The sequence below is a fragment of the Adelges cooleyi genome, unplaced genomic scaffold (assembly GCF_023614345.1).
Source record: "Adelges cooleyi isolate 19-005CV unplaced genomic scaffold, UGA_ACOO_1.1 ACOO_flye_CR_arks_rails_tigmint_CR_PRNA_248, whole genome shotgun sequence".
NCBI classification, from domain to species: Eukaryota; Metazoa; Arthropoda; class Insecta; order Hemiptera; family Adelgidae; genus Adelges; species Adelges cooleyi.
The window spans coordinates 2,205,519-2,219,962 of record NW_026095913.1 but is presented as its reverse complement, the minus strand read 5'-3'; the positions used below and the strand labels follow the sequence as shown (position 1 = coordinate 2,219,962).

Sequence of the window (14,444 nt, the reverse complement as noted above, 5' to 3'; positions counted from 1 at the left end):
GCCTCTTATAAATGACTTGTTATTAGGCTTTACATACATTTGGTAAACTCGTTAACCGTCACAGGTGCGTCATAGTACATAGACCACGTTTCGCGCCCATATGATAGTAGTACCGGTCGTAGATATAGTTTGAGTAAAGGGTTGATTTCGATCTTAGTGCAAAACAACCCCTTTATTAGCTTTATCTCGTCATGCACATTGCTTGTAGGTTACAGCTTTGAATTGTCGCCGACTATTAGATGTCCCGTGCGTGTCCAGTTGTTCTGTCGACGGGCAATTTGAGATCGGAGGAAAAAGTACAAAAAAAAAAAAAAAAAATCGTCTCTACACGACGTTTCACGTGTTTTTCGATGTGACGGTTATTGTTTTATTGTTATTTTTCGTTTGTAAACACACCATCGCGGTGGTTTGTTTTCTTGTTTGCGCCGGTTACAAGTCCGCCGTGGGAACGCCGGTCGTGTTCGGCTTTCACTTTCCACGCGTTTATGGAGCTGGTTGGCAAAAACGTAACTGGTTTCCACCGCGGTGTAGGTGTTATGCAATTGGGTACAGCGCGCGCCGGCCGGACGGGGTCGTGGAGATCGTGTGCTCTCATTAACCGTCATCGTCGTGTACACGCAGCGATACGGCTCTTAAGTCTTATGGTGTGCACGCACACACACACACATACACACAAAAACGCAGAAAACAATCAAACGTGCACTACTCTCCAAGTAGTGTGTTTGCCGGCGCAAAATGAACTCCGTCTACGGCTGTTGTGTACTGCTGGTCGTCGCCATCGACTCGGGTAAGTCCCCGTTGCTGTTGTAATAATTATCGGGCGCAGCGATTCGGTAAAAATCGTATAAGACGAAATAAATTCTTAAAAAAAAAAACGATCCGAAAATATTAAAAAAAAAAAAAAACTACTGAAAAATGACTAAAACCGCCGACCGGTAGTTAAATATTTAATGTAATTATTGTTTATTCACATAGAAATTATTATAATATAATGTTGACGTTAAACGAGCCGATGGCTGGTCACTTATTGTCGGTAATAAGATAATAAAATACCTATGCGGTGGTGTTGTATACAAAAATAAAAAACAGTAAACTTATACACAGGAAATGTTCAGGTTAAAATCGTTGCACCTACCTGCAGACTGCAAAATATTTTCAACATTTTTTTTTTTTAATAACCCTAGTTACATTTGTTTATTTGATTAAGAAAGTTATTTTGTTATGTTTTTCAAAAAAAAAAAAATGGTTAGATTGAACCCTTTAATGTCAATTTTTTTAATTTTATAATATACAACTGTGTATGTTGATTGAATTATCAGAAATTTAGAAAAATAAGTAAGAAAGGGTGTATCTAAACAAATGATGCTTATAATATCTGATAAATAGCAATTTCTTAAATGACAATATGATCAATGAAATGTGTTCTTTAGACCAAAAAAAGAACTTAATAAACATGTTGCATTTCTGCTACATTGAGCTCTGAAAGGTTAAATGAACTAAAATCTGAAATGATTCAGAAAAATATGGACACTAATAAAACGTTCAATTGTAACATTCAAAACGATGTCTCTAAAAACCAACACAATTTTAATAAAATCAACTAACTAATGAAATTTCAAAATAATTTTAAGTTGAGGAATAATATTAATTGTTATTATTACTTACCATTTCTTTTTTGTGGGAGGGGAGAGGGTGGATTTTCAACAAATTCAATGCAAACAAATTTCCCACCAAGCTATAATTATTGCTGTTATGTTTGACTTTTAAAAAAAAAATTGAATTTTATGTACTATAAAATATTATTACAATTCGTTGTTAGTGAAAAACTAAATACAAATTTTAAAACGAAAATCAGTGATTTTTACAAACGAAATTTTAAAGTTATCTATTAACTATTTTCTAAAAAATAATTATTTTCTAAATATAACTTTTAGCTAGTTGCTGTTTTAAAATTAATTTAACTCAAACTGGTTTGTAAAAATCTAACTGTCTAGATTTGCTGTTTAGACATAAAAAAAATGTATTTGATTATGTGTTTAACTTGACTGTCGGTACTATGGGTTAATTTTCAATAGTAAAATAGTCTCATTTTAATTTTATCTGTAATGCACACTAAACGTGGTTAAACTTTAAAATAGTCGAGTGATAAATTTCAAACCGTCCATCCGTCGAAATATTATTCTCAACACGGTTTGCCGCTGGTTTTGCTTATCTTATGTTATGTATACCTTTCAAGGCTGTGAAAGTTTTACTCTGGAACCGATTACACGTGTAAACAGTTAATATGTTATTATGTTCGTTGCGTGTTTACTTAATAATATAATTGCAACTGATAATATTTGATACGTAGTATATTAATATGAGATGATCGAGTATTAAAGAAAAAAAAATACAAGAACAAGATTTTAATATTATAATACTATATGGAAAGTAGTCCCTCGAATATTTTTGTTATGTCCATATTTTAATAATTGTGTACACAATGTGTTGAAACAAGAACGGGTATGGTAATTGTATTGTTATTGTAATTTTAAAAAGTCTTCATAAATGCATACATTTTAAAGTTTATGAAATACGATTGCAATTACTGTTTACTAAAATATCAGTTACGGTAGCGAACAAAATAGTAATACTTAAGGTTTCTCACGAAAGCGATATCAACGTTTTATTAGAAAAGTTTTCAGATGGATTTACAAGTAAAGCAACAATGCATAAATACTATTGTTATACACCTATCTAATAAACGGTTTGGTTATAATTTATAATGTTTCTTGATAATAATTAACTATCTTTGGACTTTAACGAAATTAAATTTAGTATTTTTTTTTTGCGATAAAAAATAGTTCATATTTTTTTTTTGAAGTTTTAATTGAAACGTGATTTATACGATTTTCGAATTACTGTTCTTGTATTAAAAAAAAAAAACCAGTACAGTGGAGTCGGGACATTTGGAGAACGGAGCACATTTGGAAAGGGAAGGGGGGGGGGGTTAATCATAAATCTTTAGGAATTATTAAAAGTAAATGCGATAAAATTACCTTCAAATAAACGCGTCTACGCTAATCTGTGAAAATGGTAGAAATACAAAAATCGATTACAGCATTAAGCCTAATGTGTTTAAAATTGTTTTATGAGTATTTGCGAAGATGCGATTAGGGTTGATCGTTTGTCAATCTGATGTAAGACGTTAATTTTCTCGGAAAATATGAATATTTTGAAATCTGATCATCATCCCTTAGTTTTTTTAAAACAAGTACGGACCTCGTTTTTTGAAAATATCATATAATAACGGAGATCATAATAGTAGGCCTTTTCGATTGGCGACGGGAGAGGGAGAAGTGATACTATGGTTGGAAGGATCAAAGTGTCACTTTTGTTTTTTCCTTAATAAAAAAAAAAAGAAGTTTAAAAGGTAGGTTGTGAACTTTTGTTAATTGTCAGGTACGATTTTTGATCTTTAGACTCGAGAATGTACACGAAGAAATCGGTTCATCGGATTAGAAGATATCGTGGGTATCTTCTCGGTTGGGCATCGAAGTTACAACAGCTTCGCATAATGTATCGACTCACATACTGATGTCCTCTAAGTCCTTTTGTGCTCGACAGTTACGCCCGTATCCATTTCCGAGCACCGCGCAGGGTTACGCAATATTATCTTTGTCGGTGTGCATTTCCTTAAGGTATTTTCTTTCAAGGAACTTTCCGAGTCGGTCAAGTAGTATATATTTGTACAATAGGTATACCACGAGGTCACTGTATAGGATATAGTATTGAATAACAATAGCACGTTTTGATCGAGGACAGCGGAATGGCTGGTAGTAAATTTGGGCGTACCACACCCCGGGACAGAACGGAGTTAGGTTTAAGGCCTAAGGACTATTTTTATTTTAGTCAATATCAAAAAGAACATTCGACCTCTTACCGTCGGATACGGACCTGAGAAGGCAGTGTTTTTAAAATAACATTGCTTTTATTTATTTATTTAATTTTGTTTGTTGTGTCTGTAGACATCAAATTATAAAACATATAGTTCCTCAAATACCGTCGATTAGTTACCTTAGATTGGGTTAGGTTACTTTATCATAGACGATCTTTAAGATAAAATAATATGTATTTCAGCTTCGATGCGGCTGCTGAGAAGGTATTGTTTTTACAATAATGCGTTTATGAAAACATATAATTAATTTATTACCTCTGAACCCATAATATCTGTGATAAGTCGCTGAACCGATTTCTTTATGTAGCAAGTCTATAGATCAGTAATCGTACATAAAAGATACTTAATAGGACCAACAATTTAAGAAGTTCATCCCTTCAAAGTTGAGAAAAACGCCAAAAAAATTTACTTAATATTTTCAACCATTGATTTACGGCGCTCTCAACTTTTTTAAAAATAATCGAATTATTTTCAAATTTGCACGAAACCAAAAACAATCGCGAACCTTTTTTTTTAATTTCACGTTTTTTTATGTAATTTTAGGACTTAGTGTCTAAAGATTAGACTGAAGGCAACGGTGGCCTTATAACATATTTGTTTTTCTCAAAAATCTGTAGTTAACATTTTATTTTTATAAATGAAAAAATCAAATTAAGAGAAAAACAGCACTTGGACCGTAGTAAATTTATCAAGATAACGTTTTATTCGAATGATGCACAACTCTGGTTATGGTTAGAGGTTAGGTCTACTGTCACGGATGATGCTACCGTTTGTTCTGGACAACCTGTTCGCGCGGCAACAGGTTGTTAGGTGGCCAATTTGTGTGTAAACATATTTCAACCAAACCGCTTGCTAAACGAACGTCATTGTTCGGTCGGTTATTTCCGACCGTCTTCGTCGATGTCGCTGGTGAAAAAATTACAAAAAAAAAATGTAAATGTAATGTTGGTAAAAGTAAAACAACACTCGTGTGTGTGCAAATGGCGGTGGACGGGTCAAGAACTCCTTCGCTCGTGCACAAGGTGGATATTGTGCGTGACCGCGTGCCACGTGCAATGTACACACCGCGACCAGAGGCCACCGCACGATGGTACTCAACCTAGCTGTTTGTTTTGCATCCCCATTCAGCGTGTAAAACGATATTGGGCGAAAAACCCGGAGGCGACGTCCGAGATAATATTAACACGCAGAGTCCTTACAATCGTATGTTATTGTGATGTAAAAAAAGAAAATTAACACGACCTTCCCAGAATAATCACTCAGGCTCGTGACCCGATTGCGCGCGTTAGGTTACGTTCAAAGTTTTAACGACATGATGTTTTCGGTTATGGTATAAGCCCGACAGCAGTATTGCGGTATTGGACAAAAATAGCATAACGCCAATTATACTACCAAGGCCCCCTTAACGAAAGCCCCACGACTCTCTCCCGCCGGAATCCAGAAAAGGTTCAACCGGTATTTTTCAAAATGTATTCTGACATGAAAAATAGAGTATAAACAGTTCTTTATACTTTTTTTGTATAAAAAGTTCTTAAGCTTGTGGAACCGTGTCGATAAATATAAAGTCTACCTAAAACACAATACAAGAACATGGACTAACATAAAAAGTGAAGCGAGTCAGTAAGTAATGTACGTACTGTGTAAGTATGGTATATCCCTGATGTTGTAATATTACCTGTAGTACTTTCGACAGCTGCAAGACCCGTGACCCAGAGCTTTGTTTCTCCAACAATATGCTTTAACTCTCATATTCATATTTTATCGGTCATTCGTCGAATTGGGCAAATTTTGAGTCATTATCATTTGGCATGTCTCAACAAAATTTCCGTTGATGGTGTACTCGGATAAGCAAAATGTGTATGTGTGTCATAATATCAGACTCGTTAATACGCTTCAATAACAAAGGTAAATAAATAAATTTATGGCCATTTCCACACACCCAGAATTTAAGGATGATTTTCGGAGAAATACCATTGATTCAACAGTAAGCTATGGGAATTGAAATTTTAGGCGTGTCCCGACATTGGCAGCTCACTCCCCTGACAATTTTTGAATTTGTCGCCTGGGCAGGGATGGTTTGAGAAATATTTTCTTAAGGAGTCGATAACTTTACTACATTCCTTCCAAATTCCCTGGGAGGTAGCTTATTACCGATAAAATCGTGGTGATAGGACGTCGGTGAGATGCAGTTTTCATCTTCTCACTCCCGTGCGGATCATAAGCCGCATCGAGTAGATAATATTGATGTAGATGTGCGTTAAATAAGGTGTTACCAGTAATTCATATCAGTTTACCACGTTAATAGTGCGTACAACATTTTCGGCACGATCATTTGGTCTTACCGCATCGAGTTGAAACCAATCAAAAATCGTTATTTGAAAATCTATCGTTTTACTACTTTGAATACACCATTTGGGTTTATTTACACTGTTCCATTACCTGTATATAGGTACCTTTCGGCAGCTGCGATATCCGTGACTCGGAGCGAACAATTCCGTTGACTTTTTACAATCATAAATGTTTTACTGCGAGTTTCGTTGTGTCACTCACGCGGCATACATAAAATATATTATGCACACATCTAATCGGTTCGGTAACGAGTGCGACTCGCGTTACGAACCAATGACGCGAACAAATTATACCGGTCGGGTCCGGTTTAATTATGACGATTAACAAAAAAAAAAAGTAAAAAAAAAAATACCCGGTAAAAAACACCACAGCGCGGTTTAGTTAACTCGGCTAGTTTGCAAAACCTAATTAGTCAACCGTTCTGTAAACAAAGCGATCAATTATATACATATATACCTATCTGCCCGGGTGTGCAGTATTGTGTGTACCTACGGTTATTGGTCCGAGTCGCCGGTCTGTCGGTCCCGTACAGAGTAATACATTGCTTTTAACAGAACACTGTCTGTCGGCGTCCCACGTTTGCAGTGTATGTAGTACCCACGGTTCTGTGACAAGTCGACCGATACCCGTATGGGATGTATATTATATAATAATAGTATATTTGGCAAATAACGCGGTTTTTCGGATTGCCGTGCGTCGATAGGGCTTCTTCTACAAACGGCCGGATGCCGTTGTTTATTGATTTATCCGTTTAAAATGAAAAAAAAACTGGGTTCCGTAACGTACCTAACGAAATATAACGTTATAAACTCAATTATTCCGTTCACAGAACGTAGCATAATATCAGTATACGTTTGACGGACGTTTTAAAAAAATAACGTTATTATTTTGTTTTACCCTCAAAATGATGTAACGAATAACGTTTTAAATGTATTTGTTTCGAGGACGTTACAAAGAATACCTAACGTTATTATTTTGTTTTACCCCGAGCATGTTTATAGTAACGTACATCGTATCATATTTGTATTTTTTTGCTTGTACAAATAATTTTTCACCTTTTTAATTATTACAAGAAAATATATTTTTAAATGTTGCTACGAGAACGTTGCAAATTAATTGCCCAGAACGTTTACTCGAAAAAAACATACAATTAAGTTTCGTTACTTAATTTCTTATAAAGGATTTTTTTAAATGTTCGTTATTTGTTTTCAGAGGGTAACGAAATAATTTCCAGTTCCTATTTTAAAATCAACCCGTACTAATTTAGGACCTAGAGGGGTTATCAGGCCAAGAGGTAATTTTTCAATAGTAAAGAGAAATCATTTTGTTTATGAATTTATATGTTTTTGTGATCACTGAATTCAAATTTTGTTTTAAAACAACCCTTTAATTAAAAAGCTAAGTGGTTATTTCTTCAATTAAAAAAAAAAAATGTCATATTTGTATTCTTTATAACGTTCTCGAAGCAAATACATTTATAACGTTAGTCGTTATAATGTTTTCGGGTTACAACAAATTATAACGTTATTCGTTGTAACGCTCTCGGAGCAAATACATTTAAAACGTTATTGGGTATAACGTTTTTGGCGTCAAAAAAAAACCATAACTTTATTCCTTGTTTACGTTGATGAACATAATTTTGAACTGAACAAATAAAGAACGGAACCCTGAAAACCCTGTCGTTTGATAGGAAAAATTGAGTGCCGTCAAACTGTTGACTATTAGTACTATTATGTTATCACTATGATAACAGTCGCTTTTTAGAGACACGTAGTAACGAAACGTAGCGTCCAACTATGACTTGACCAATGATTATACAAATTTGAAATTATCGCCCATTGAATTTACCGTCAACGACTAATGCACTTTTGTAAATAATTGCCAATTAAATGCACAAAGAATATATTTTATTTCCATCAAATTGGCCACACACGGCATTGTCGTTTTAATTTCTCCACTCTGCTACACGATGCCTTTATGATATCCTTAACTATATATGGTTTCAATCCGGTCGTTTCTCAATACACTCTCGTTACCTCACAGTTAGATAGGGGAAAAAATGAAATTACAAAAGTACTGTTGAAGCTATTGGCTAAGTATTTAACAATAGATGTATAAAATTAATTAATTTAGATTGTGGTCTGATAATCACACGTTTTTATAGTTGGTTTTCTCGTGACTTACTTTTTTCGTCCAGTTTTTGTTTTACAACACGCGGTTTATTTACTGAACAGTCTTTACCACATTGGGTTAATTTTTGTTATTGAATACAATAAGCAACTTCCATACAAATGAATAATAAAATTGTTCGCAAAAAATATTCGACAGTTCAAATATTTAAAAATACAACTGAACATTAAACAATAAAATTATAATTATAGTTTTGAAATATAGTTTTAAAAATAATAATTTTTGGGTAAGTCAACCATCGTTGTTATGTAATTAACAATTTGTCATGAAATAAATAAGTTAAAAATGAAAATGAAATAGGTTTTTTTATTTTAATCGTGCAATACGTTAATGCCATTCGAAAATCTTTCAATACTATATAACATTAATTGTTTAGCTAAACTAATTATTTAATGGAAAAAAATTACCTATCGTGTCACGAAACTTTGAATAGCTTGTACACATATTTTACGCCATAGATGAATTATTGTGCTATTTAATTCTACTATCTGTACCAAGGTACAATAAACTAATAACAACATCACTCAAATGTAAATTTCAAAAGTCGTAATCTACAAACTTATGACATGCACTCATTAGTATGCACAGCCAGTTGTGGTCGCTATATAGATGGCATTATTCATTCTGAAACTGTATTCAAATCGCAAATACGAAATCATGATCCACCTCCGCAATGCGTTTACTTCTGTTTAATAGAGAAAGGAAAGCACATATTTTGTTTTTATACTTCACTTAAATTGTTCATAATATAAGTTAATTATAATTTAAAACAACATTGTTCTACTGCTTATGCGAACAACATCAATTGTTTAACTGATATTTAAACTGATCATACAGCACACTCTCGAAGGTCAATATTTTTAATATATTTAATGACTTATAGTTTGTATGTTGTCTTACAGGTGCTTTGACAGTTGCTGCATTGAAGGATCAACCCCGCACCGCTGGAATTGCACCAACCCAGGCCAAGAGACAATCTAACCAAGAAAATGTCGATTTTGACCCACAACAAGTATGTACCCACATAGATTAAACATTGTTGTTATTAAAATTTGCTATTGCATGTAGATTCCACAAGAGTACTTGGAATATTTACAACAAACAAACGCTGCAAACAATCCAGTAACGCAAAAATCACGATTTGGCCAACAGAATCCGCAACAGTCTTTCATCCCCCGGTATGTCTAAGTATATCTATAGGTTTTGTATTCACAGTTGGACGTTCATCTCAATCAAATAAAAAACTATCAACTCTATATTTACTTAAATTTATATCAATATGTGCAATTGTTTTTTAAATTATATTTCTTGCAAAGCCATCCAGTATTAAAACTGTACATCTTTTCTGCCATGATTTAGTGGCGTTGACCTTAGCTTCTTGCCTGACAGCATGGCGATCTGGATTTGATCGCTGCATAGGTCACCCTAATCCTATACTTCCATAAGGCTTGATGTCCTACATCTCGTTCAATCACCCTAGCTACCCTCATATCACTCTCTACTCTGTCTATCCATCTTTCTACGGTTTTACTTTTCCTCTCTTTCCCTCTACATTCATTTTCATAACAACTCTCACTGCCTTTGCCTCGTCTCTCTTCATGTCTCAACCGGGAAGACATAGAAGGGGACGGAAATAGACATATTTAATGTCTTTCAGAAAGATTTCGGAACGATTGCTACATTTTTTTTTTGACACTGATTTGATCATTCCTGATTGTATTTACATTTTATTTGGTACATAATAAAATATACAATTATTTTAATGTTAATTTAGAGTACTGAACAATGTTTTTCCGCCCACGACGACTACTACTCTGTCGCCGTTTGCCGCCGAACAAGTCAGGATTCAACAGGAATACGCAAGCCAGCGGTTCATAGAACAACAAAGGTTGTCCCTCAGACAAAGGCCGCTTATCCAGTCGTTGCTACAGCAGTCACAATTCCAACAGTTGCCAGACGACCAACGGTTCCAAACCCAAACGGCACTGCCTCGACAGCAGTTTCAAGTACAACCGCAATTCCAAAGTCAGCCGGTAACAGGTCAGTCTCAGTTCCGAGCCCAGCCACAGCAACAGGTTGCTCAACAACAATTTGATCAGAGTCAGGATTTGGAATCCCAGCGAAACCTTCAATTCCCATCGCAGAACGACGAATCGTTTTCTTTCGCTCAGGTCCGGTTCGGGCCGACCGAAGCATCTCAGCTCCAGCAACCAGCGCCGGCCGAACCCTTGTCCGAAAGCACGCGGTCCAAAGGTCAAAGGTCGGTTTCAAAGCCGCTAGCCTACAACATTCCGGATCCCGTGTCAGCCCAGCAGTCCCTCGAATACGCCACAATCAACCCGGTCTTGTTGAACGCCCGCCTGTTGCAGAACGTGGTGAACGTACACCATAACGGTCAGATGACCAAGCCCACCGAGGAGACGGGACAGGTGGTCTACATACCTAAAAAGAAATTCTACTCCAGTGCCCCCGTCTCCGGCACCGTGGCTCCCGTCAGGGCCACCACCGCCAATCGCGTAGCTCAGACCGACGACGCCGTGGTGATTCCAAAGCCCAAGTACGTGCCGCAGCAACAGCAGAGGCCGGTGCAGCGACCGCGCCAGGAGGGTCGCAAAGCCAGCAGACCGCAGCCGCAATCATCCGTTTCGGCGACCGAACCGCCGGCGACCAGGTCACCGCCCGCCGAGTTGTTGCCCGACAATTTCCTCACTTCGCTGCTGAAGCAATTCCAAAACCAAGCGGAGCTCACGTCCGCGGCGCCGGCCAAGGTTCGCGGTGGGCAGAGGTCGAACGCGGCCGTCGACAGCGACACGCCGACCAGGTACATACCCGACAAGAGTCAGTTGCAGCTGTTGCAGTTCGCCGACGAGCAGAAGTCGCTCAGCCGATCCGAGCTGAAAACGCTGGACGACGCCGGTATTCAGCTGCAGCCCGCCGGCGACAAATCCAGACAATTCGCCTACAAGAGCCGCCCCGTACCGCAGCCGGTCGAGCTCGACGACCACCAAAGACGGTACTTGGCGTCGCAAGGCATACGCAATTTGTACAGGGTCGACTACGACGAATCCGGTAACGCGTTGCCGCTGACCTACGTGTTGGCGCTGGACGCTCGTCCGAAACGAACCGAGCAACAAAAACGATGATCTTTCTATCTCTCAATACAAATTTCATTCGTTTTGTATAACCCGCCGTGTTCGTCATGAACCCGCGTGACGTCACACGTGTCAACGAGTCAGGGGCGTAGAAGTGTTTGCGTTAACGTTGGCAACACTTCCGCGATGATGGTTGCCAATTACTGTGCCTGACGGGTTTACCCAAATTTTAGAACGTAACGGTCGCCTGGGGTCAGGATGAACAGGACGGATTATATAATCGGATTGTGTTACATGTGCCTATTTTTGTAGATTATTGATAAAATTACTCAAGTTGTACAGGGCGACTGCATAACTATGACCCAGTCAAAATATTAAAAGATACCAGTCTTTTTCAAATTATTTATTTCCATACTTTTATGATTATAATAAGTCAGACTGAATTTGATATGTTTTTCAACAATTTGATCCCCATTCATTATGTGTTAAAGCCTCATGAGCTTAAGATTTCAAAATGGTAATGTATAATATATTATCAACCAGTTTTAAATAATTACTTAGGTTAAAGTTATTTAAGTTTAAATTTAGGAAGGAAGGTGAAGTGCGGTTGAGTAACCGTTTAAAAATCTTAAGGTTTTAACGCATAAGGTATACTAAAGTAGACTTAACCCTATGGGGTTAATTTTTTTAAAAAATCTATCAAAATTGAGGCACTAATTAACTATAATTTTTAAATTATAAAATGCCTTCTCAAAAGTATCGGCTAGGTCATAGTTAACCAACCACCCTATATAATTTGTTTTATAATTGTAAGTAACGAGAAATATAAAATTATTTATTACTATTGTTATAGATATAGAAAAATTACCATAATATTTCTACGAATAAACTAATTGTTATTATCTTTTTAATTTGTGTTTTTAACTTTTTTTTTAATGCAGTTGTTCAAAATATTTCTTATGAACACAAATATATATTTTATTTTGTTGTACTCACCGAATTAAGAATAATGATACTAAAACAAAAAAAAAATGGTGAAAATATGTGTTGTGCCATTTTCTACTTAACTTAGTACCTCAAAAACGTCGACTAAATCAGGACTGGGCAGTTTAAATATGTTAGTAAATTTAATATTAATAAAATCAGTTGATTTAACTGTAATTAAGACTAAGGTCCTTAGGTTTACTTGAGAAAATAAACAATCAGTGAGCATATATATTATTGGGGCAACAAGTGTTATTGCCAATAAGGGCAAATTGACATTATTACTGAAATATTTGTTTGCTTAATCAAAAGTCTACATTTACAATATGTTACTTGATGTATTTAATATAATTTAATATGCACAGTAAAATATTTGTACTTTTAACACATCCATATAAATCTGCTGAAGAATATATACTTATCAAACCAGATATTTTGTTCATGCTATTACACATTATGTATTTTTTTTATTGTCTATTATTTTTTTTGAAACCTGATTAACATCTCTTATAAGAACAAATGGAAAATACAATTTCGATTTTCTAATTTGCAATAACACATTAAATAATATTACTATTAGGATTACAATAAAACATTTTTCAACTCACTTTGAAATCACTAAAATGATTATATTTATTTAAAATAAATATCCTAATAAACGAAGGAGGAAGAAAGGGAAGAGGACCTACTAAGTACCTACTAGATGAAATTTGTGATTTATAGAGTAGCTACTCGAAATAAATTGGTACAGTATTAAAAAAGTTACAGTGTATACAGATAAAAAAAAAGCCCACATCAGAGTAAAACTAATACCTTCGTCTCTCTGCATCGAAGCTAAAATATTTTAAATGATAAATGCTTAAGACACAATATTTAAGTAAGCTATGATTTGAAAAAAATCAAATGAAAAACAATACTTTTCTAAATGTGTTCTATTTGTTTACAGCTAATAAATTAATATTTACATTTTTAATTTAAAATTATTATTTTTCTCAAGGTTTTTTTTTCAAATATTGGACGATACACAGAGTGCATTAGAAATGTCAAAAGTTTTTTTTTTTTACTAGCCCATAATAATTACAATTAATAATAATGTTTAAATGTATACATTTATTAGTCAGTGCAAATATTAAATGTAAAACGCGTTTACACTTCATCTTAGTGCGCTACTAGCTTAAATACTGCCCTAATAATTGTATTGCCTATATTTGAGGGGCTTATATTTATATTTCTTATGTAAACCTTAGATCCACGTAAGACTTGGGACATTTAAATCATATTAAATGAATTATAATACGTTAATATACTATTATGTTTTCATTATATCCTTTATAACCTATCATCGTTTTTCTTCATCTGTCATATGTTTTAAATTTTGACATGATCGTAAATTCATAATTTTTTTTTCAACAATCGACTCCAATAAATGTTGATGTCAGGCACAATTATTGTATACCATTCAATTTAAAGCAAACTAAACATTATTTATTAATAAAAAGGAGTTGTTATAACTATTAGTACATACCTAAGTTCATAAGCCCCAAAATAACTTTGGCTAAGCAAAGTTTTGGGGAAAAAATATATTTATGGACTTAATCATTAACTGCACTTATGAGTTAATTAATTGCTATTATAAGTAACATTAGATTAACAAAATACATAAATAATAATTTAATCAAATTAAATGAAAAAACATGATATTATTAATGAATATTTTAAATGCTCTTTTTCCTTGATTTTATAACGACAATAATTTTTTGAATAATACCTGACCAATTAATGGAGTTCAGTAATTCGTCTTCAATATTTAAAATTAAAAGAGATATCAATAATTTTTCGTTCTATGAAGATGACCTTAAATCATTTTTCTAGCTCATCTACACTTTTTGGAC

General features: G+C 34.9%; 1 protein-coding gene across 1 annotated transcript; it reads left to right on the top strand.

Moving 5' to 3' along the window:
* Positions 1-336: 336 nt before the first annotated feature.
* Positions 337-12,479, top strand: LOC126837281 (uncharacterized). The gene is made up of 4 exons (XM_050571122.1): positions 337-787; positions 9,379-9,488; positions 9,545-9,654; positions 10,251-12,479. Exons 1-4 carry the CDS (start codon positions 736-738, stop codon positions 11,617-11,619), a joined length of 1,641 nt encoding a protein of 546 aa, XP_050427079.1. The 5' UTR covers positions 337-735; the 3' UTR covers positions 11,620-12,479.
* The last annotated feature ends 1,965 nt before the right edge of the window (positions 12,480-14,444 follow it).

What these genes read in the sequence shown, in the direction of transcription:
- LOC126837281 (XM_050571122.1), top strand. Translation starts at nt 736, where the DNA reads ATGAACTCCGTCTACGGCTGTTGTGTACTGCTGGTCGTCGCCATCGAC. An exon ending in TCGATTTTGACCCACAACAA is followed by an intron (nt 9,489 to 9,544) that starts GTATGTACCCAC and finishes TATTGCATGTAG; the next exon opens with ATTCCACAAGAGTACTTGGA. An exon ending in CAACAGTCTTTCATCCCCCG is followed by an intron (nt 9,655 to 10,250) that starts GTATGTCTAAGT and finishes ATGTTAATTTAG; the next exon opens with AGTACTGAACAATGTTTTTC.